Source organism: Seriola aureovittata, chromosome 1 (genome assembly GCF_021018895.1).
Source record: "Seriola aureovittata isolate HTS-2021-v1 ecotype China chromosome 1, ASM2101889v1, whole genome shotgun sequence".
NCBI lineage: Eukaryota > Metazoa > Chordata > Actinopteri > Carangiformes > Carangidae > Seriola > Seriola aureovittata.
In genome coordinates, this window is record NC_079364.1 from 19851421 (window position 1) to 19874983 (window position 23563).

At 31.1% G+C, this 23563-nt stretch overlaps 1 protein-coding gene across 1 annotated transcript; it reads right to left on the reverse strand.

Annotated features, from left to right (window-relative positions):
- Positions 1 to 20200: 20200 nt before the first annotated feature.
- LOC130169799 (uncharacterized) lies at positions 20201 to 22898 on the reverse strand. The gene is made up of 2 exons (XM_056376783.1): positions 22462 to 22898; positions 20201 to 21469 (listed from the first exon to the last, which is right to left on the reverse strand). Exons 1-2 carry the CDS (start codon positions 22801 to 22803, stop codon positions 21140 to 21142), a joined length of 672 nt encoding a protein of 223 aa, XP_056232758.1. The 5' UTR covers positions 22804 to 22898; the 3' UTR covers positions 20201 to 21139.
- Between the last annotated feature and the right edge of the window lie 665 nt (positions 22899 to 23563).

Below are 23563 nucleotides of genomic sequence, written 5' to 3' on the forward strand. Positions count from 1 at the left end.
ACACTGAGGATGAGAGGAGAGGAGAGGAAAGGAGAGGAGAGGAGAGGATGGGGGTAGCAGAGGGTTGACAGAGAGAAAATACGCACACAGCAAGAGGAGAGCACACATACACGCCCACACATTACTGTACATGTGAATGAAGTACATGAAGATATGAATGAAAACATACAAATGTTGCTAAACAGTATTTTCTCAAAGCAGAACACAAGAGAGGGGGGTCAGGCTTGTTCTTACCAACCAATCCCTGGCTGGGGATTGAACAGAGAGGGAGGATGTTGTTGAGACAGACAAGAGATTGGTGTGCGTGTGTGTGTGTGTGGAAGTGAATGACTTTGCAGCTAAGAGAATGAAATAGTATCTCTTCAGTTAGAGATTACTCTCAGTGAAATAAAAGATGAGGTTGATTCTGCCATTACTTGCTAGAAACCAACAGGGTGCAAGGAGTGAACAACAACAAGACAAAAAAGATTTTTGTGTACTTGCATGAATAATAAAAATCAAGGGCGTAGGTTTGCATATGGATGGTAGGGATATGTCCCCACCAATATTTTGGGAGGACAGAATTGTCCCCACAAATATTTGAGTGAACCCATTCTGTACTGTGTTTGGAGTGAAGTCATATTAGATTATTCCAATGTGCCCTCCAAGAGGCTATGTCTCCAAGATAGCCAATTTAGGCATGCTAACATTTGATTGACTTAAAGGGTGGGGGGTTTCTGAAGGCTCAAGTCCTGTGAGAATATCACAGTGGTATCTAACGACACCTGAAAAATGTCAACTGATGTTATTTAACCATGTTAACTAGCATTAACCAGCAAGCTAACCCTAGCTTCTGTAGGCTAGCAGTTTGGTTGCTAGCAGCAGTAAACATAAAGTGATGCATATATCAAAGTACAGAGTTTAATTTCTGACGAAAAATGTCACCATTAATACCATGATGTTGTTATGCCTTACTATACTATGACATTTGTATGCCATACTGTATGATGATTTGTTTATGGAGAGGCAAACTGTTTCACTGATTACAACTGTTGCCTCACAGTAAGATGTTTAAGGGTTTGAACCCCGGGCCTGTGGCTTTTCTATGTGGAATCTCCTGCAGACATGCACATTAGGTTTATTGGTGACTCTAATACCTTACTATACTATGATGTTTTTATGCCTTACTATACTATGTTCTGGGTCTGGGGCCTTTCTGTTTGGAGTTTGCATGTTCTCCTAACTCCAACTGACTTTTTTACAATATAATGACTTTTTTTATGCTTACTATACTACGGCTTTTTTGTCTTACTATACTATGACTTTTTATTCCTTACTCCAATAATGATGTTTTTATGCCTTACTGCACCATGACTTTTCTATCAGGCACTTAGAACTGTCGCCTAAAAGTGAGAAAGTTCTGTGTTCGAACCCTGGGCCTGGGGCCTTTCTGTGTGGAGTTTGCATGTTCTCTCTGTGCCTGCGTGGGTTCTGTCCCGGTACTCTGGCTTCCTCCTGCAGTCCAAAGACAAGCACATTAGGTTTGTTAAAGACTAATGCCTTATGGCCTTTTTTAATGCCTTACTACACTATGACATTTTCTGCCTTACTACAGTATTACTTTTTTATGCCTTAGTATACTGTGACGTTGTTTTGACTTACTATACTTTGACTCTTTTTTCTGCCAGGATCCTGTCCGTGGACTTCTGCTCTGCCTTCATGACCATCATCCCCACCCTGCTGCAGGATAAGCTCTCCCAGGAGCTGAACACTCTTAAGACAGTGGAGATAATAGTGGACTTTAGAAAGAACCCAGCCCCACCCACCCCCATCACCCTGTGTGACTCCCCCGTGGACAACATGGAGTACTTCTGTTTCCTGGGCACTGTGTCACACAGGACCTGAAGTGTGAGCTGAACATCAGCTCCCTTACCAAGGCAGCCCAGCAGAGGATGTACTTCACGCAGCAGTTGAAGAAGTTCAACTTGCAGAGGACAATGATGGTGAACTTCTACACTGCCATCATCGAGTCCATCTTCACCTCCTCTATTGCCACCTGGTACGCTGCTGCCATTGCAAAAGACAAGCGCAGACTGCAGTGTATCATTCATTCTGCTGAGAGGGTAATTGGCTGCAATCTGCCAACCCTCCAGGGCCTGTACACCTCAAGGACTCGACCCCTCCTTCCCAGGACACAAACTGTTTGAGACACTCACCCCTGACAAGAGGCTGCAGTCCATCAGGACTACAACCTCACTCCACAAGAACAGCTTCTTCCCTATTGCAGTTGGCCTCATTAACAAGGCCAAAGACCTGTCACTGACACCCACAACACCCTGTGCCTCGTGAACTATTGCACACACACACACTCCCCCAGTCTTGCACAGTGTACATATTTACATTGTTTATATTTATAGTTTTCTATTCGTTGTTTTGTATAATATTTCTTCACTCCTTATTGTAAATATTTCACCTTTTATCTTATTGTTAAATTTTTCTATTTATAACTAAGACCTGCAGTACTTGCTTGTTTCATCTTTGTTTAAATATCTGTTCCTCTTAATATGTTTGTTGTCATTCTCTAAAAAACTAAAACAAAATTCTTGTATGTTGAAAAACCTACTTAGCAATAAACCAGATTCTGATTTTCTGATTTTCTGATTCTTTGAATTTCTATTATCACGTTTATATGCCATTACTAGACTGACGTTTTTTTATGACTTAACATATTATGACTTCTTTTATACCTTACGATACTATGAAGTTTTTATTCCATTATTATATGATGACGTTTTTTATGACTTACTACTAATACTTCTTTTATGCCTTACTATACTGTGACTTTTTATGACTTTTAATGCCTTACTATACTATGACTTTTTATGCCTTTTTATGTCTTGTTGTACTATATCGTTTTCATGACTTTTTATGCCTTATTATACTATGACTTCTTGTGCCTTAATATACTATGACTTTTTTATGACTTTTAATGCCTTACTATACTATGACGTTTTTATGCCTTTTCATGCCTGACTGTACTATGACCGTTTTATGCCTTATTGTGCTATATCGTTTTCATGACTTTTTATGCCTTACTATACTGACTTTTTATGCCTTAATATACCATGACATTTTTATGACGTTTTTATGCCTTACTATACTATGACGTTTTTATGCCTTACTATACTATGACTTTTTATGACTTCTAGTGCCTTATTAAACTATGACGTTTTTATGACTTTTAATGCCTTACTATACTATGACTTTTTTATGCCTTTTTATGCCTTTCTATACTATGAACTTTTTATGCCTTATTGTGCTATATCGTTTTTATGACTTTTTATGTCTTACTATACTATGACTTTTTTATGACTTTTTATGCCTTACTATACTTTGACTTTTTATTCCTTACTATACTATGACATTTTTATGACGTTTTTATGCCTTTTTATACCTTATTGTACTATGACCTTTTTATGCCTTAATATACTATGACTTTTTGTGACTTTTGGTGCCTTATTAAACTATACTTTACTTTACTAACAGGTTTTTATGTCTTACTATGTTTTGACGTCTTTATGTCTTAGTATACTATGACTTTTTTATGCCTAACTATACTATGACGTTTTTATTCCATTATTATATGATGGTGTTTTTTATGACTATACTATGACTTTTTATGCCTTATTATTATATGACGTTTTTACTCCTTACTATACAATGACTTTTTATGCTTTACTATAATATGACTTTTTATGACTTTCAATGCCTTACTATGACATTTTTATGACTTTTAATGCCTTACTATTATATGACGTTTTTATGCCTTACTATAATATGTCGTTTTTATGCCTTTCTATGCTTTACTGTACTATGTCTTTTTTATACCTTACTATACTATGACTTTTTCATGCCTTACCATACTATGAATTTTTATGACTTACTATAATATGACTTTTTTATGACTTTCAATGCCTTACTATAATATGACTTTTTTATGACTTTCAATTCCTTACTATACTATGACGTTTTTATGACTTTTAATGCCTTACTATTATATGACGTTTTATGCCTTACTATACTATGACGTTTTTATGCCTTTTTATGCCTTACTATACTATGACCTTTTTATGCCTTATTGTACTATATTGTTTTCATGACTTTTTATGCCTTATTATACTATGACTTTTTTATTACTTTTAATGCCTTTCAATACTATGACGTTTTTATGCCTTTTTATGCCTTAATATGCTATGACTTTTTATTCCTTAATATACCATGACATTTTTATGACTTTTAATGCCTTACTATACTATGTCATTTTTATGACTTTTTTATGCCATACTATACTATGACTTTTTTATGACATTTTTATGCCTTACTATACTATGACGTTTTTATGCCTTTTTATGCCTTACTATACTATGACCTTTTTATGCCTTATTGTACTATATTGTTTTCATGACTTTTCTTGCCTTATTATACTATGACTTTTTTATGACTTTTAATGCCTTACTATACTATGACGTTTTTATGCCTTACCATAATATGTCGTTTTTATGCCTTTTTATGCTTTACTGTACTATGTCTTTTTTATACCTTACTATACTATGACTTTTTCATGCCTTACCATACTATGAATTTTTATGACTTACTATAATATGACTTTTTTATGACTTTCAATGCCTTACTATAATATGACTTTTTATGACTTTCAATGCCTTACTATGACATTTTTATGACTTTTAATGCCTTACTATTATATGACGTTTTTATGCCTTACTATACTATGACCTTTTTATGCCTTTTAATGCCTTACTATTATATGACGTTTTTATGCCTTACTATACTATGACCTTTTTATGCCTTTTTATGCCTTACTATACTATGACCTTTTTATGCCTTATTGTACTATATTGTTTTCATGACTTTTTATGCCTTATTATACTATGACTTTTTTATGACTTTTAATGCCTTTCAATACTATGACGTTTTTATGCCTTTTTATGCCTTAATATGCTATGACTTTTTATTCCTTAATATACCATGACATTTTTATGACTTTTAATGCCTTACTATACTATGTCATTTTTATGACTTTTTTATGCCATACTATACTATGACTTTTTTATGACATTTTTATGCCTTACTATACTATGACGTTTTTATGCCTTTTTATGCCTTACTATACTATGACCTTTTTATGCCTTATTGTACTATATTGTTTTCATGACTTTTCTTGCCTTATTATACTATGACTTTTTTATGACTTTTAATGCCTTACTATTATATGACGTTTTTACTCCTTACTATACAATGACTTTTTATGCTTTACTATAATATGACTTTTTATGACTTTCAATGCCTTACTATGACATTTTTATGACTTTTAATGTCTTACTATTATATGACGTTTTTACTCCTTACTATACAATGACTTTTTATGCTTTACTATAATATGACTTTTTATGACTTTCAATGCCTTACTATGACATTTTTATGACTTTTAATGCCTTACTATTATATGACGTTTTTATGCCTTACTATACTATGACGTTTTTATGCCTTTTTATGCCTTACTATACTATGACCTTTTTATGCCTTATTGTACTATATTGTTTTCATGACTTTTTATGCCTTATTATAGTATGACTTTTTTATGACTTTTGATGCCTTTCAATACTATGACGTTTTTATGCCTTTTTATGCCTTAATATGCTATGACTTTTTATTCCTTAATATACCATGTCATTTTTATGACTTTTTTATGCCATACTATACTATGACGTTTTTATGCCTTTTTATGCCTTACTATACTATGACCTTTTTATGCCTTATTGTACTATATTGTTTTCATGACTTTTCTTGCCTTATTATACTATGACTTTTTTATGACTTTTAATGCCTTACTATTATATGACGTTTTTACTCCTTACTATACAATGACTTTTTCATGCCTTACCATACTATGAATTTTTATGACTTTCAATGCCTTACTATAATATGACTTTTTTATGACTTTCAATTCCTTACTATACTATGATGTTTTTATGACTTTTAATGCCTTACTATTATATGACGTTTTTACTCCTTACTATACAATGACTTTTTATGCTTTACTATAATATGACTTTTTATGACTTTCAATGCCTTACTATGACATTTTTATGACTTTTAATGTCTTACTATTATATGACGTTTTTATGCCTTACTATACTATGACATTTTTATGCCTTTTTATGCCTTACTATACTATGACCTTTTTATGCCTTATTGTACTATGTCATTTTTATGACTTTTTTATGCCATACTATACTATGACTTTTTTATGACATTTTTATGCCTTACTATACTATGACGTTTTTATGCCTTTTTATGCCTTACTATCCTATGACGTTTTTATGCCTTACTTTACTATGCTTTTTATGCCTTACCATACTATATCGTTTTCATGCCTTTTTATGCCTTATTATACTATGTCATTTTTATGACTTTTTTATGCCTTACTATACTATGACTTTTTTATGACATTTTTATGCCTTACTATACTATGACGTTTTTATGCCTTTTTATGCCTTACTATACTATGACCTTTTTATGCCTTATTGTACTATATTGTTTTCATGACTTTTCTTGCCTTATTATACTATGACTTTTTTATGACTTTTAATGCCTTACTATACTATGACGTTTTTATGCCTTACTATAATATGTCGTTTTAATGCCTTTTTATGCTTTACTGTACTATGACGTTTTTACTCCTTACTATACAATGACTTTTTCATGCCTTACCATACTATGAATTTTTATGACTTACTATAATATGACTTTTTTATGACTTTCAATGCCTTACTATAATATGACTTTTTTATGACTTTCAATTCCTTACTATACTATGACGTTTTTATGACTTTTAATGCCTTACTATTATATGACGTTTTTACTCCTTACTATACAATGACTTTTTATGCTTTACTATAATATGACTTTTTATGACTTTCAATGCCTTACTATGACATTTTTATGACTTTTAATGTCTTACTATTATATGACGTTTTTATGCCTTACTATACTATGACATTTTTATGCCTTTTTATGCCTTACTATACTATGACCTTTTTATGCCTTATTGTACTATGTCATTTTTATGACTTTTTTATGCCATACTATACTATGACTTTTTTATGACATTTTTATGCCTTACTATACTATGACGTTTTTATGCCTTTTTATGCCTTACTATCCTATGACGTTTTTATGCCTTACTTTACTATGCCTTTTTATGCCTTACCATACTATATCGTTTTCATGCCTTTTTATGCCTTATTATACTATGTCATTTTTATGACTTTTTTATGCCATACTATACTATGACTTTTTTATGACATTTTTATGCCTTACTATACTATGACGTTTTTATGCCTTTTTATGCCTTACTATACTATGACCTTTTTATGCCTTATTGTACTATATTGTTTTCATGACTTTTCTTGCCTTATTATACTATGACTTTTTTATGACTTTTAATGCCTTACTATACTATGACGTTTTTATGCCTTACTATAATATGTCGTTTTAATGCCTTTTTATGCTTTACTGTACTATGTCTTTTTTATACCTTACTATACTATGACTTTTTCATGCCTTACCATACTATGAATTTTTATGACTTACTATAATATGACTTTTTTATGACTTTCAATGCCTTACTATAATATGACCTTTTTATGACTTTCAATTCCTTACTATACTATGAAATTTTTATGACTTTTAATGTCTTACTATTATATGACGTTTTTACTCCTTACTATACAATGACTTTTTATGCTTTACTATAATATGACTTTTTATGACTTTCAATGCCTTACTATGACATTTTTATGCCTTACTATACTATGACGTTTTTATGCCTTTTTATGCCTTACTATACTATGACCTTTTTATGCCTTATTGTACTATATTGTTTTCATGACTTTTTATGCCTTATTATAGTATGACTTTTTTATGACTTTTGATGCCTTTCAATACTATGACGTTTTTATGCCTTTTTATGCCTTAATATGCTATGACTTTTTATTCCTTAATATACCATGTCATTTTTATGACTTTTTTATGCCATACTATACTATGACGTTTTTATGCCTTTTTATGCCTTACTATACTATGACCTTTTTATGCCTTATTGTACTATATTGTTTTCATGACTTTTCTTGCCTTATTATACTATGACTTTTTTATGACTTTTAATGCCTTACTATTATATGACGTTTTTACTCCTTACTATACAATGACTTTTTCATGCCTTACCATACTATGAATTTTTATGACTTACTATAATATGACTTTTTTATGACTTTCAATGCCTTACTATAATATGACTTTTTTATGACTTTCAATTCCTTACTATACTATGACGTTTTTATGACTTTTAATGCCTTACTATTATATGACGTTTTTACTCCTTACTATACAATGACTTTTTATGCTTTACTATAATATGACTTTTTATGACTTTCAATGCCTTACTATGACATTTTTATGACTTTTAATGTCTTACTATTATATGACGTTTTTATGCCTTACTATACTATGACATTTTTATGCCTTTTTATGCCTTTTTATGCTTTACTATAATATGACCTTTTTATGCCTTATTGTACTATGTCATTTTTATGACTTTTTTATGCCATACTATACTATGACTTTTTTATGACATTTTTATGCCTTACTATACTATGACGTTTTTATGCCTTTTTATGCCTTACTATCCTATGACGTTTTTATGCCTTACTTTACTATGCCTTTTTATGCCTTACCATACTATATCGTTTTCATGCCTTTTTATGCCTTATTATACTATGTCATTTTTATGACTTTTTTATGCCATACTATACTATGACTTTTTTATGACATTTTTATGCCTTACTATACTATGACGTTTTTATGCCTTTTTATGCCTTACTATACTATGACCTTTTTATGCCTTATTGTACTATATTGTTTTCATGACTTTTCTTGCCTTATTATACTATGACTTTTTTATGACTTTTAATGCCTTACTATACTATGACGTTTTTATGCCTTACTATAATATGTCGTTTTAATGCCTTTTTATGCTTTACTGTACTATGTCTTTTTTATACCTTACTATACTATGACTTTTTCATGCCTTACCATACTATGAATTTTTATGACTTACTATAATATGACTTTTTTATGACTTTCAATGCCTTACTATAATATGACTTTTTTATGACTTTCAATTCCTTACTATACTATGACATTTTTATGACTTTTAATGTCTTACTATTATATGACGTTTTTACTCCTTACTATACAATGACTTTTTATGCTTTACTATAATATGACTTTTTATGACTTTCAATGCCTTACTATGACATTTTTATGACTTTTAATGCCTTACTATTATATGACGTTTTTATGCCTTACTTTACTATGCCTTTTTATGCCTTACCATACTATATCGTTTTCATGCCTTTTTATGCCTTATTATACTATGTCATTTTTATGACTTTTTTATGCCATACTATACTATGACTTTTTTATGACATTTTTATGCCTTACTATACTATGACGTTTTTATGCCTTTTTATGCCTTACTATACTATGACCTTTTTATGCCTTATTGTACTATATTGTTTTCATGACTTTTTATGCCTTATTATACTATGACGTTTTTATGCCTTACTATACTATGACTTTTTATGACTTCTAGTGCCTTATTAAACTATGACGTTTTTATGACTTTTAATGCCTTACTATACTATGACTTTTTTATGCCTTTTTATGCCTTTCTATACTATGAACTTTTTATGCCTTATTGTGCTATATCGTTTTTATGACTTTTTATGCCTTATTATACTAAGATCTTTATATGACTTTTTATGCCTTAATATACTATGACTTTTTTATGACTTTTTATGCCTTACTATACTTTGACTTTTTATTCCTTACTATACTATGACGTTTTTATGCCTTTTTATACCTTATTGTACTATGACCTTTTTATGCCTTAATATACTATGACTTTTTGTGACTTTTGGTGCCTTATTAAACTATACTTTACTTTACTAACAGGTTTTTATGTCTTACTATGTTTTGACGTCTTTATGTCTTAGTATACTATGACTTTTTTATGCCTAACTATACTATGACGTTTTTATTCCATTATTATATGATGGTGTTTTTTATGACTATACTATGACTTTTTATGCCTTATTATTATATGACGTTTTTACTCCTTACTATACAATGACTTTTTATGCTTTACTATAATATGACTTTTTATGACTTTTAATGCCTTACTATTATATGACGTTTTTATGCCTTACTATAATATGTCGTTTTTATGCCTTTCTATGCTTTACTGTACTATGTCTTTTTTATACCTTACTATACTATGACTTTTTCATGCCTTACCATACTATGAATTTTTATGACTTACTATAATATGACTTTTTATGACTTTTTCATGCCTTACTATAATATGACTTTTTATGACTTTCAATTCCTTACTATACTATGACGTTTTTATGCCTTTTTATGACTTTTAATGCCTTACTATTATATGACGTTTTTATGCCTTACTATACTATGACGTTTTTATGCCTTTTTATGCCTTACTATACTATGACCTTTTTATGCCTTATTGTACTATATTGTTTTCATGACTTTTTATGCCTTATATACTATGACTTTTTATTACTTTTAATGCCTTTCAATACTATGACGTTTTTATGCCTTTTTATGCCTTAATATGCTATGACTTTTTATTCCTTAATATACCATGACATTTTTATGACTTTTAATGCCTTACTATACTATGTCATTTTTATGACTTTTTTATGCCATACTATACTATGACTTTTTTATGACATTTTTATGCCTTACTATACTATGACGTTTTTATGCCTTTTTATGCCTTACTATACTATGACCTTTTTATGCCTTATTGTACTATATTGTTTTCATGACTTTTCTTGCCTTATTATACTATGACTTTTTTATGACTTTTAATGCCTTACTATTATATGACGTTTTTATGCCTTACTATACAATGACTTTTTATGCTTTACTATAATATGACTTTTTATGACTTTCAATGCCTTACTATGACATTTTTATGACTTTTAATGTCTTACTATTATATGACGTTTTAACTCCTTACTATACAATGACTTTTTATGCTTTACTATAATATGACTTTTTATGACTTTCAATGCCTTACTATGACATTTTTATGACTTTTAATGCCTTACTATTATATGACGTTTTTATGCCTTACTATACTATGACATTTTTAGGCCTTTTTATGCCTTACTATACTATGACCTTTTTATGCCTTATTGTACTATGTCATTTTTATGACTTTTTTATGCCATACTATACTATGACTTTTTTATGACATTTTTATGCCTTACTATACTATGACGTTTTTATGCCTTTTTATGCCTTACTATCCTATGAAGTTTTTATGCCTTACTTTACTATATCGTTTTCATGCCTTTTTATGCCTTATTATACTATGACATATTTGTGACTTATTATGCCTTATTATATTATGTCATTTTTATGACTGTTAATGCCTTACTACTATCATGTTTTAATGCCTTACTATAGTATGATGTTTTTATGCCTTTTTATGCCTTGCTGTACTATGAACTCTTTATGCCTTATTGTACTATATCGGTATCATGACCTTTTATGTCTTACTATACTATGTCGTTTTTATGCCTTTTTATGCCTTAATGTACTATGACCCTTTTATGCCCTACCGTACTATATCGTTTTCATTATTTTTTATGCCTGACTATACTTTGTCGTTTTTATACCTTTTTATTCCTTATCATACTATGACATTTTTATGACTTATTATGCCTTAATATACTGTGTCATTTCAATGACTTTTAATGCCTTACTACTATCATGTTTTAATGCCTTACTATATAATGCCTTTTTATGACTTACTGTACTATGAACTCTTTATGCCTTATTGTGCTATATCGTTTTCATGACTTTTTATGCCTTACTATACTATGATGTTTGTACAATTTCTCTTGCCTTACTATCTTATGATGATTTTATGCCTCACTATAAAATTTCATTTTTAACACTTTTCTTGACTTACCTTACTATGTCTGTTTAATGACCTTTTATGCCTTACTATACTATGAACTTTTTATTAGGTTTTTATGCCTTACAATACATTAGCGTTTTTATGACTGTTTATGCCTTAATATTCTATGACGTTTTTATGCCTAACTATAGTATCGAGTTTTTACAACTTTTTATGCCTTAGTACACTATGTCTTTTTAATGACTTTTTCAATTTAATGACAATTTTATGCCTTTCTATACTAATTCGTTATTTTGCCTTTTTATGCCTTACTATTATATGACGTTTTTATGACTTTTTATGCCTTAATATACAATTACGTTTTTATTACTTTTAATGCCTCACTATTCTATGACGTTTCTTTTCTTTTTTATGCTTTACTATACTATGACGTTTTCATACGTTTACACACTTACTACATTATGACGTTTTTATGATTTTTAATACCTCAAGATACTACTTGTGTTATATACTATGATCTATTCATGCCTTACTATACTATGATTTTTTTATGCCTTCTAGGTTTTTGTATGATATGAACCCACAATAAGAACACAGAGTAGTGACAAAAACAAGTCTTTAATTGAACTTTTAGTTTAAAGTGTGGAATGGGGCTGTAAACAGTCCGGCAGGGTAATGGCGGGCATAGATTCACAAACAGGAATCCACAGAGCTGAGTAGGCAAACAAGATCTAAGCTGGTAAGACAAGACAGGAGTGTGGCAGGATGGCAGGATGACTGGAGTATGAATCTGAAGCACAAAAACAACAGGATTACAAAACGTTCAGAAAGACTCAGAGCAAACAGCAAGCCGAGCTTGGCCGTAGCATTAATATCACTTGTACAAACGGGAGATCTGGTAAAGAATAGTAAGTTGAACTGGTCCTTTATACTGCGGCTGGTTGTGGAGTTGATTTTATGATGAGAAGCAGGTGAGTATGGAGACTGGAGGGAGCAGGAACCAGGAAGCCTCGACCAGCAGACACACACACACACACTTATACAGACACAGATCACAAAAAGGAGACAAACAAACAGGAAGGAGGGGAAAATAGCAGAGCACAAGAGGGTAAGAAAAGGAACACAAGATGCTAATGCCAACATCAGTATACTATGACGTTTTTATGCCTCTTTATGCCTTACCATACTATTTCCTTTTTATGACTTTTAATGCCTTACTATTCTATGACTTTTTATGCCTTACCATACTATGAAGTTTTTATTCCATTACTATACAATGGCGTTTTTTATGCCTTACTATAGTCATACTTTTATGCCTTACTGTACTATGTCATTTTTATGATTTTTCATGCCTTACTATATAATGATATTTTTATGCCTTTTTATACCTTAATATAATATGATGTTTTTATGACTTTTAATGCTGTACTAGGCTATGATGATTTTATTACTTTTCATGGCTTATTATACTATGATATTTTTATGCCTTACACATCGTTTTTATTGTTTTTTATGCCTTACTTTACTATGACCTTTTTATGCCTTATTATAGTATAGGGTTTTTATGACTCTTTATACCTTAATATAATATGATGTTTTTATGACTTTTCATGCCTTACTATACTATAATGTTTTTATGACTTTTCATGCCTTATTATACTATGTTTTTATGACTTTTCATTCCTTATTATACTATGATGTTTTTTTTTTTACATTTTATGCCTTACTATACTATGACGTTTTTATGCCTTTTTATGCCTTACTATACTATGACCTTTTTATGCCTTATTGTACTATATTGTTTTCATGACTTTTTATGCCTTATTATACTATGATGTTTTTATGACTTTTAATGCCTTACTATACTATGTCATTTTTATGACTTTTTTATGCCATACTATACTATGACTTTTTTATGACTTTTAATGCCTTTCAATACTATGACGTTTTTATGCCTTTTTATGCCTTACTATACTATGACTTTTTTATGGCTTAATATGCTATGACTTTTTATTCCTTAATATACCATGACCATTTTATGACTTTTAATGCCTTACTACACTATGTAATTTTTATGACTTTTAATGCCTTACTACACTATGTAATTTTTATGACTTTTTTATGCCATACTATACTATGACTTTTTTATGACTTTTAATGCCTTTCAATACTATGACATTTTTATGACTTTTAATGCCTTACTATACTATGTCATTTTTATGACTTTTTTATGCCATACTATACTATGACTTTTTTATGACATTTTTATGCCTTACTATACTATGACGTTTTTATGCCTTTTTATGCCTTACTATACTATGACTTTTTATGCCTTATTGTACTATATTGTTTTCATGACTTTTCTTGCCTTATTATACTATGACTTTTTTATGACTTTTAATGCCTTACTATACTATGACGTTTTTATGCCTTTTTATGCCTTACTATACTATGACCTTTTTATGCCTTATTGTACTATATTGCTTTCATGACTTTTTATGCCTTATTATACTATGACGTTTTTATGCCTTTTTATGCCTTACTATACTATGACCTTTTTATGACTTTTAATGCCTAACTATACTATGACTTTTTTATGCCTTAATATACTATGACTTCTTATTCCTTAATATACCATACATTTTTATGACTTTTAATACCTTACTATACTATGACGTTTTTATGCCTTACTATACTATGATGTTTTTATTCCTTTTTATGCCTTACTATACTATGACCTTTTTATGCCTTAATATACTATGACTTTTTATGCCTTAATATACTATGAATTTTTTATGACTTCTAATGCCTTACTATACTACGACGTTTTTATGCCTTTTTATGCCTTACTATACTATGACGTTTTTATGACTTTACATGCCTAACTATACTATGAACTTTTTATGCCTTAATATACTATGACTTCTTATTCCTTAATATACCATAAATTTTTATGACTTTTAATACCTTACTATACTATGACTTTTTTATGCCTTACTATACGATGACCTTTTTGTGCCTTATTGTACTATATTGTTTTCATGACTTTTTAGGCCTTATTATACTATGATGTTTTTATGACTTTTAATGTCTTACTACCCTATGACGTTTTTATGCCATACTATACTATGTCGTTTTTATGACTTTTTTATGCCTTACTATACTATGACTCCTTATGCTTTAATATACTATGACCTTTTTATGACTGTTAATGCCTTACTATACTATGACGTTTTTATGCCTTACTATACTATGATGTTTTTATGCCTTTTTATGCCTGACTGTACTATGACCTTTTTATGCCTAACTATACTATGACTTTTTATGCCTTTTAATGCCTTACTATACTATGACGTTTTTATGCCTTTTTATGCCTTACTACACTATGACCTTTTTATGACTTTAAATGCCTAACTATACTATGATCTTTTTATGCCTTAATATACTATGACATTTAAAGCCTTACTATACTATGATGTTTTTATGACTTTTAATGCCTTACTATACTATGAGGTTTTTATGCCTTCTTATGCCTTACTGTACTATGACCTTTTTATACCTTATTGTACTATATCGTTTTCATGACTTTTTATGCCTTATTATACTATGATGTTTTTATGACTTATAATGCCTTACAATACTATGGCATTTTTATGACTTTTAATGCCTTACTATACCATGACGTTTTTATGCCTCATTATACTATGACGTTATTATGTTTTACTATAGTTTGACTTTTTATGACTTACTGTAATAAGAATTTTTATGCCGTACTATAATATGACTTTTTGTACCTTCATACACTATGAATTTTTATGCCTTAATATACTATGACATTTTTATGACTAACTATACCATGACGTTTTTATGCCTTTTTATGCCTTGCTATTGTATGACCTTTTATGCATTAATATACTATGATTTTTTTATGCCTTACTATAATATGTCGTTTTTATGCCTTTTTATGCCTTATTATAGTATGACATTTTTATGACTTATTATGCCTTATTGTACAATGACTTTTTTATGCCTTATCATACTAAGATGTTTTTATGACTTATTATGCCTCACTATACTATGTCATTTTTATGTTTTTTAATGCCTTACTATCCTATGACGTTTTTATGCCTTACCATACTATATCGTTTTCATGCCTTTTTATGCCGTATTATACTATCACACATTTGTGACTTATTATGCCTTACTATATTATGTCATTTTTATAACTGTTAATGCCTTACTACTATCATGTTATAATGCCTTACTATAGTATGATGTTTTCATGCCTTTTTATGCCTTATTGTACTATATCGGTATCATGACTTTTTATGTCTTACTATACTATGTCGTTTTTATGCCTTTTTATGCCTTAATGTACTATGACCTTTTTATGCCCTACCGTACTATATCATTTTCATTATTTTTTATGCCTGACTATACTATGTCGTTTTTATGCCTTTTTATTCCTTATCATACTATGACATTTTTATGACTTATTATGCCTTAATATACTGTGTCATTTCAATGACTTTTAATGCCTTACTACTATCATGTTTTAATGCCTTACTATATTATGACGTTTTTATGCCTTTTTATGACTTACTGTACTATGAACTCTTTATGCCTTATTGTACTATATCATTTTCATGACTTTTTATGCCTTACTATACTATGTTGTTTCTATGACTTATTCTACTATGATGTTTTTCTGACTTTTCATGCGGTACTATACTATGAGGTTTTCATTACTTTTATGCCTTACTCTAATATGATGACTTTATGCCTTACTATACTATGATGTTTGTACAGTTTCTCTTGCCTTACTATCTTATGATGATTTTATGCCTCACTATAAAATTTCATTTTCAACACTTTTCTTGACTTACCTTACTATGTCTATTTAATGACCTTTTATGCCTTAATATTCTATGACGTTTTTATGCCTAACTATAGTATCGGGTTTTTACAACTTTTTATGCCTTAGTACACTATGTCTTTTTAATGACTTTTTATGCCTCAATTTAATGACAATTTTATGCCTTTCTATACTAATATGTTATTTTTGCTTTTTATGCCTTAATATACAATTGCGTTTTTATTACTTTTAATGCCTCATTATACTATGACATTTCTTTTCTTTTTCATGCTTTACTATACTATGACGTTTTCTTTACATTTTTAAGCCTTACTATACTATGACGTTTTCATGACTTTACATTACTTACTACATTATGACGTTTTTATGATTTTTAATACCTCATGATACTTCGATATTTTTATAAATTTTTTGTGTTGTATACTATGATCTATTCATGCCTTACTATACTATGATTTTTTTATGCCTTCTTTGTAAGGTTTTGGTATTTGGATAACAAAATCTAAGCTGGTAAGACAAGACAGAAGTGTGGCAGGATGGCAGGATGACTGGAGTATGAATCTGAAGCACAAAAACAACAGGATTACAAAACATTCAGAAAGACTCAGAGCAAACAGCAAGCCGAGCTTGGCCGTAGCATTAATATCACTTGTACAAACGGGAGATCTGGTAAAGAATAGTAAGTTGAACTGGTCCTTTATACTGCGGCCGGTTGTGGAGTTGATTTTATGATGAGAAGCAGGTGAGTATGGAGACTGGAGGGAGCAGGAACCAGGAAGCCTCGACCAGCTGACACACACACACACACTTATACAGACACAGATCACAAAAAGGAGACAAACAAACAGGAGGGAGGGGAAAATAGCAGCGCACAAGAGGGAAAAAAAGGAACACAAGGTGCTAATGCCAACATCAGTATACTATGACGTTTTTATGCCTCTTTATGCCTTACCATACTATTTCCTTTTTATGACTTTTAATGCCTTACTATTCTATGACTTTTTATGCCTTACCATACTATGAAGTTTTTATTCCATTACTATACAATGGCGTTTTTTATGCCTTACTATAGTCATACTTTTTATGCCTTACTATACTATGATATTTTTCTGTCTTTTTATGCCTTACTGTACTATGTCATTTTTATGACTTTTCATGCCTTACTATACTATGACGTTTTTACCACTGTCAATGCTTTACTATACTATGATATTTTTATGATTTTTCATGCCTTACTATATTATGATATTTTTATGCCTTTTTATACCTTAATATAATATGATGTTTTTATGACTTTTAATGCTGTACTAGGCTATGATGATTTTATTACTTTTCATGGCTTATTATACTATGATATTTTTATGCCTTACACATTGTTTTTATTGTTTTTTATGCCTTACTTTACTATGACCTTTTTATGCCTTATTATAGTATAGGGTTTTTATGACTCTTTATACCTTAATATAATATGATGTTTTTATGACTTTTCATGCCTTACTATACTATGACGTTTTTACCACTGTCAATGCCTTACTATACTATGATATTTTTATGATTTTTCATGCCTTACTATATTATGATATTTTTATGCCTTTTCATGCCTTATTATACTATAATGTTTTTATGACTTTTCATACCTTATTATACTATGATGTATTTATGACTTTTCATTCCTTATTATACTATGATGTTTTTTTTTTACTTTTTATGCCTTACTATACTATGACGTTTTTATGATGTTTTTCTGCCTTACTATAGTATGGGTTTTTTTATGACTTTCTTTGCCTTATTATACTATGATGTTTTTATGACTCTTCATGACTTACTATATTTATGACTGTTCATGTCTTACTATACTATGTCATTTTTACCACTTTTAATGCCTTACTATACTATGACATTTGTATGACGTTTTTATGCCATACTATACTATGACGTTTATACCACTTTCAATGCCTTACTGTATTATGATATTTTTTACCACTTTCAATACCTTACTATACTATGATGTTTTTACAACTTTTTTTTCTTTATTATACTATGATGTTTATATGCCTTTTCTATGCCTTACTATTCTATGACTTTTCATGCCTTACCAAACAGTACTTTAAAGTTTTTATTCCATTACTATACAATGCCGTTTTTTATGCCTTATTATACTATGACATTTTTATATCTTACTATACTCTGACTTTTTATGCTTTACTATAGTATGAAGTTTTTGTTCCATTACTATACAATGGCATTTGTATGCATTAATATACTAGGAGTTTTTATGCCTTACTATACTATGATGTCTTCATGCCATTAATATAATATGGGGTTATTTTATGACTTACTGCACGATGACTTCCTTTATGCCTCATTATACTATGAATTTTTTATGCCTTAGTATAAGATGACTTTCTTTGCCTGAGTATATGATGACTCATGACATATATATGACATTGATGTCCCTATATCAAGAGGGATGTCATGTGTCACCTATAAGAGGATATATTATTATGACATATATACATCCTCTGGATATATGAAGATATACGTTTATAACATATATGAAATACTCATAAAATGCAACTTCATTCAAACAGGCTTATTAAAATTATTACATATGGGTTACATTTAAAAAAAGCTATATATATGATTTTACTTAATATGTACATATATTTCATGTCTGGAAATTTGGATCAGACTCAGATATTATATTATGTTCATAAACCGTTTGGTTCACAGCATTAAAAAGCCAATCTTATTGTTTTAGAGGGATGGCGGGGTTGTTGCGTCCCTACCCATGTTGAGACCAAACCTATGTCCTTGATAAAAATACAAATATTTAAAAGGCCCAATCAGTAATACTTTTAACCATAATACACACATTCCTACATACTGTATAACTGAAGAGTCTCATTTTAAAAATGACCCTTTTCTTACCTGAAAATGGATTCCTGTTTTCTACAGTGTGTTTAACATTACTGATGTAAACAGATCTTTAATGGCAGCACAGAATATCAATTAGTTTTGATTTTGTTGTTTTCTATTATGGGTCTGTGTCAGTCAATTCGGGAGTAAGAGCAGGTCCCAAATTGTAATCAGAAATTTGTGAATGGGGTGATCATTCATGTACATTTGGATCACAGACTGTGATTATAATGTGTAACACCAACACATTTTAGCGACAGCGACTCTTAGGTTTGAATACAGAGTGCTTTTTTTATGTATAGACTAAGAAAAACAATAGGAAGCAAAACTGTTTTTCAGGAGCAAGAGAATATTTATTTGTAAAATGTATACAATAGGATGAATCCTTTCAGAAAGATAAAGGAGCTGCAATGCTGAGTCAGTGAACTTTGTCTAATCCACAAAAATGATTTGAAATGAATTGGCAAGCGTTGGCAAGCAGAATGATTTTTGGATAGAATAGTTTCCCAACTTTGTAGCTTAAAAGTAAAGAAAACAACTCAATCCATATTTGCAGTCATTCAAAATGTTACACTGAAATTAGTTTTGTTAAACTCCAGGTAATGAGAGATGGTACTATGCTGTCATCAGGATTTATCTGGCAACAGCAACATGAACTATGTTAATTAGTTAAACTATTTTATTGTGGCATATGTGTATTCTAACTGTAAATATAAAAGAACTATTCACTAGAAAAGTCAGTCAACCGATGGCAAACAAAATTTCTGATGTTTCATTATTCTGAGTTACCAGTTCAACAGATACACGTGTACATGTTTTGTCCAGCCCAGCCTGAGCCCTAGTTCAATTAAATAAATGTGAGTGGACAAAATATCAAAAACATAATGCAGTATTTTGATACAATCTAATATAACAATATCACAACATACAACCTCTAAAATGAGATGAATGAACACTATGACCTTCAAAAAAGAGGCAGTTATTATGGGGCCATTGTATTTCACCTATCACCGACATTCAAAATTAGATACATTTTCTCTGTTTTGAAACAAAGAGAGAAAGCTCTTGATACATGGTCAGCTACACCTATCTATTTTGATATATTTTAACAGGGATAGTTCACCAAAAATAAATATAAACAAGTCATAATTGCTAAAAAAAAAAAACAACTTCTAAAAACAGTCTATTTACAAGTATGAATCATAAAGTGTAAATATGGCAAATCAACCCCTACCACTTACCAAAATTTCCATTGCCTTTTGAGCCTGTTAGTCCTCAAACTCTGCAGCATAAAGCACCTGTTGGAATTTCATCCGCACCTCCATTCTTTTTTTAATGGTAAGCCTCTTCAGTGACGGCAGCAGGCTGAGCAGAAACAGTTCATCTTCATCTCTGACATTGGTGAGGGCATCTGCAGATGTTATCTCAGTTTCTGTGGTTGCTTGCCTTTTACGTTTAAGAAAGCCTCCCATCTTCTGATGGTTGGTTGGACAGGACTCCGCAGTAGAAAAACTGGTACTAACGATCGGCAGAGGACCATGCATCTCCTTCTCATCTTTATCACGCTGTTTCTCCACATCATCGCCACTTCCAGCTACCTGTGTGGTATGAATGAACAGCTCTTGTTGATCACAGCCAAACAAAGTCCAAGTCCCTTGTATAACCTACACTGTACCTCCTACTATGAACTAAATAGGTTTGCTTTGACTGGGTTTCTACTTTCTTGCAAGTCTACAGATGAAAATAAAATATTTAGAATTATTTTTAAAATACATTTTTAAAATAGAGAAATTTGTATCATTTTGTATTATACTGTTGTATGGAGCTTGACTGATTAATCTACAGGCTGATATTATTGGCAAATATTAGCTTGTCACAAATATATCAGTATTGGCTACTAAGTTACAACTGATTTCACTACAGAAATATCAAGGATATGATATAGACACAATATATTTTATCCACTACATAACACAAACAAGTACACTTTGCCTTTGTAAATTGTGCAGCTCAGTGCATACCATGTTATAACTCTTAAATAATCTAATTTAAAGACTGCACCCCCTCACAAGTGTTTTCAGTTATGCTTGCTCAATTGTCCTTTTTCACAAAAGAGAGATACAATTTTTAAAAAAAACATGTGATTTCCATTAAGAGAGGGTATTCCCAGTATGAAGGCAAAAATGATATTGGTTACTTCAGTTGTGAGGTTCTGCTTTGATACACGCATGGTGGCACTGCAACTCGTTTGTCATGTTTTGCTGCCCCATATAAGGTTAACAATCGGTTTTCCACCAAGTGCTCTTATTTTGAAAACTAAACCCGGATATGCTGAGAGGCAGCTGTGATGAATGTCTCCGTGAATGTTTCGTGCGTTTAGCTTGTGAAAAAAAACATAAATGTAGTTAGTGTTAAAAAACTAGGAGTATGTCTACAGCTCCGTCATATATAAGTATAGTTAACCTATTGTTAGCAGTGGCGATGAGTCCGTAGGCCTAACTAAGTAGTTAGCTAATGACTGCTAGTATTTTAAAACCCATAGGCGGGAATACATTTTAAATCAACAAATGGCGGACAGGTTATCGCACACCTCGTTTGTTTCTCCCATGCCAGTTTCCACTCTGGGTTTCACATAGTCGCTGAGCCAGGCCAGCTGGTTGTACAGCACCGGGACGGGCCTCTCCACCTGGTTCTCCTCGTCGTCCAGCAGGGGGTCGTTTCTCTTGGCCATTCGCTTCTTCGCTTTACAGAACTTGTCGCGCAGATTTTTCCATTTCACCCTCACCTCTTCCTCCGGCTTTTCCATGGCGCCTGCGATTTCTTTCCACGACAAATGCCCCTTTAGACTGTCTTTGTAGTCCCGCCGCGATTGGTCGTACAGGTTCGGGTGTTCACGTATCAGGTCCGCTAACTTCTTTTCGACAGTGTTCATTTTGTTTTGTGTATTTTTACTTCACCGCGAAGTCCTTTCGTCGGCAGACGACGACCAAGGTTCGTCTTCCTCGTTAGGTTCAACTTGGCAGAAGGAAGTACGGAGCTCCATATATTCAAAATAAAAGTTGTGTTATTGCCCTGGTTTTCAGTAGGCTATCGTTTGTAGATGTGAATGAAAATTTCAAACAGAGCATCATATCATAGGGATGTCACATGCGATTGCACAGACAATTACAGCACAACCGTCTAAACTACCCACATAGGTTCCACAAGAAGTGGCAACCTGTTGTTACTGGGATCCAAAAAGTCAAGACATCCTAATTTAAAGGGACAACACTGATTATATACACAACACATGTACTTGATAAATAATTCCAGGCCACATCATCTCAACTGGGTTTCATTGATATCTTTCAAACTCCAGTCGGTATGAAAGTGAAACAGATATTTAATTTCATTCTATATTAAAAAGGTCTTAAAGAGTCTTAAAAGTGAACCCTGGAGAAAACAGAAAACAAATGGTGAAAATATTTGGGCTTGCAATAATTACAGCACTCAGTCATGGTGAGACTACTGCCACGGTTAAATGAAGATTCCTTATGGCCACATATGAGCGCATACAACTGGAAATGCTACAAATCAAATGCACAAACATTGAGTATTAATAATATTAGAATCTATGTGAAGATAACGTGAGGTAATAATAGAGCGAAGCAATCTATAAATTTTAGGCACATGATAGCTACTACCTCTACTTT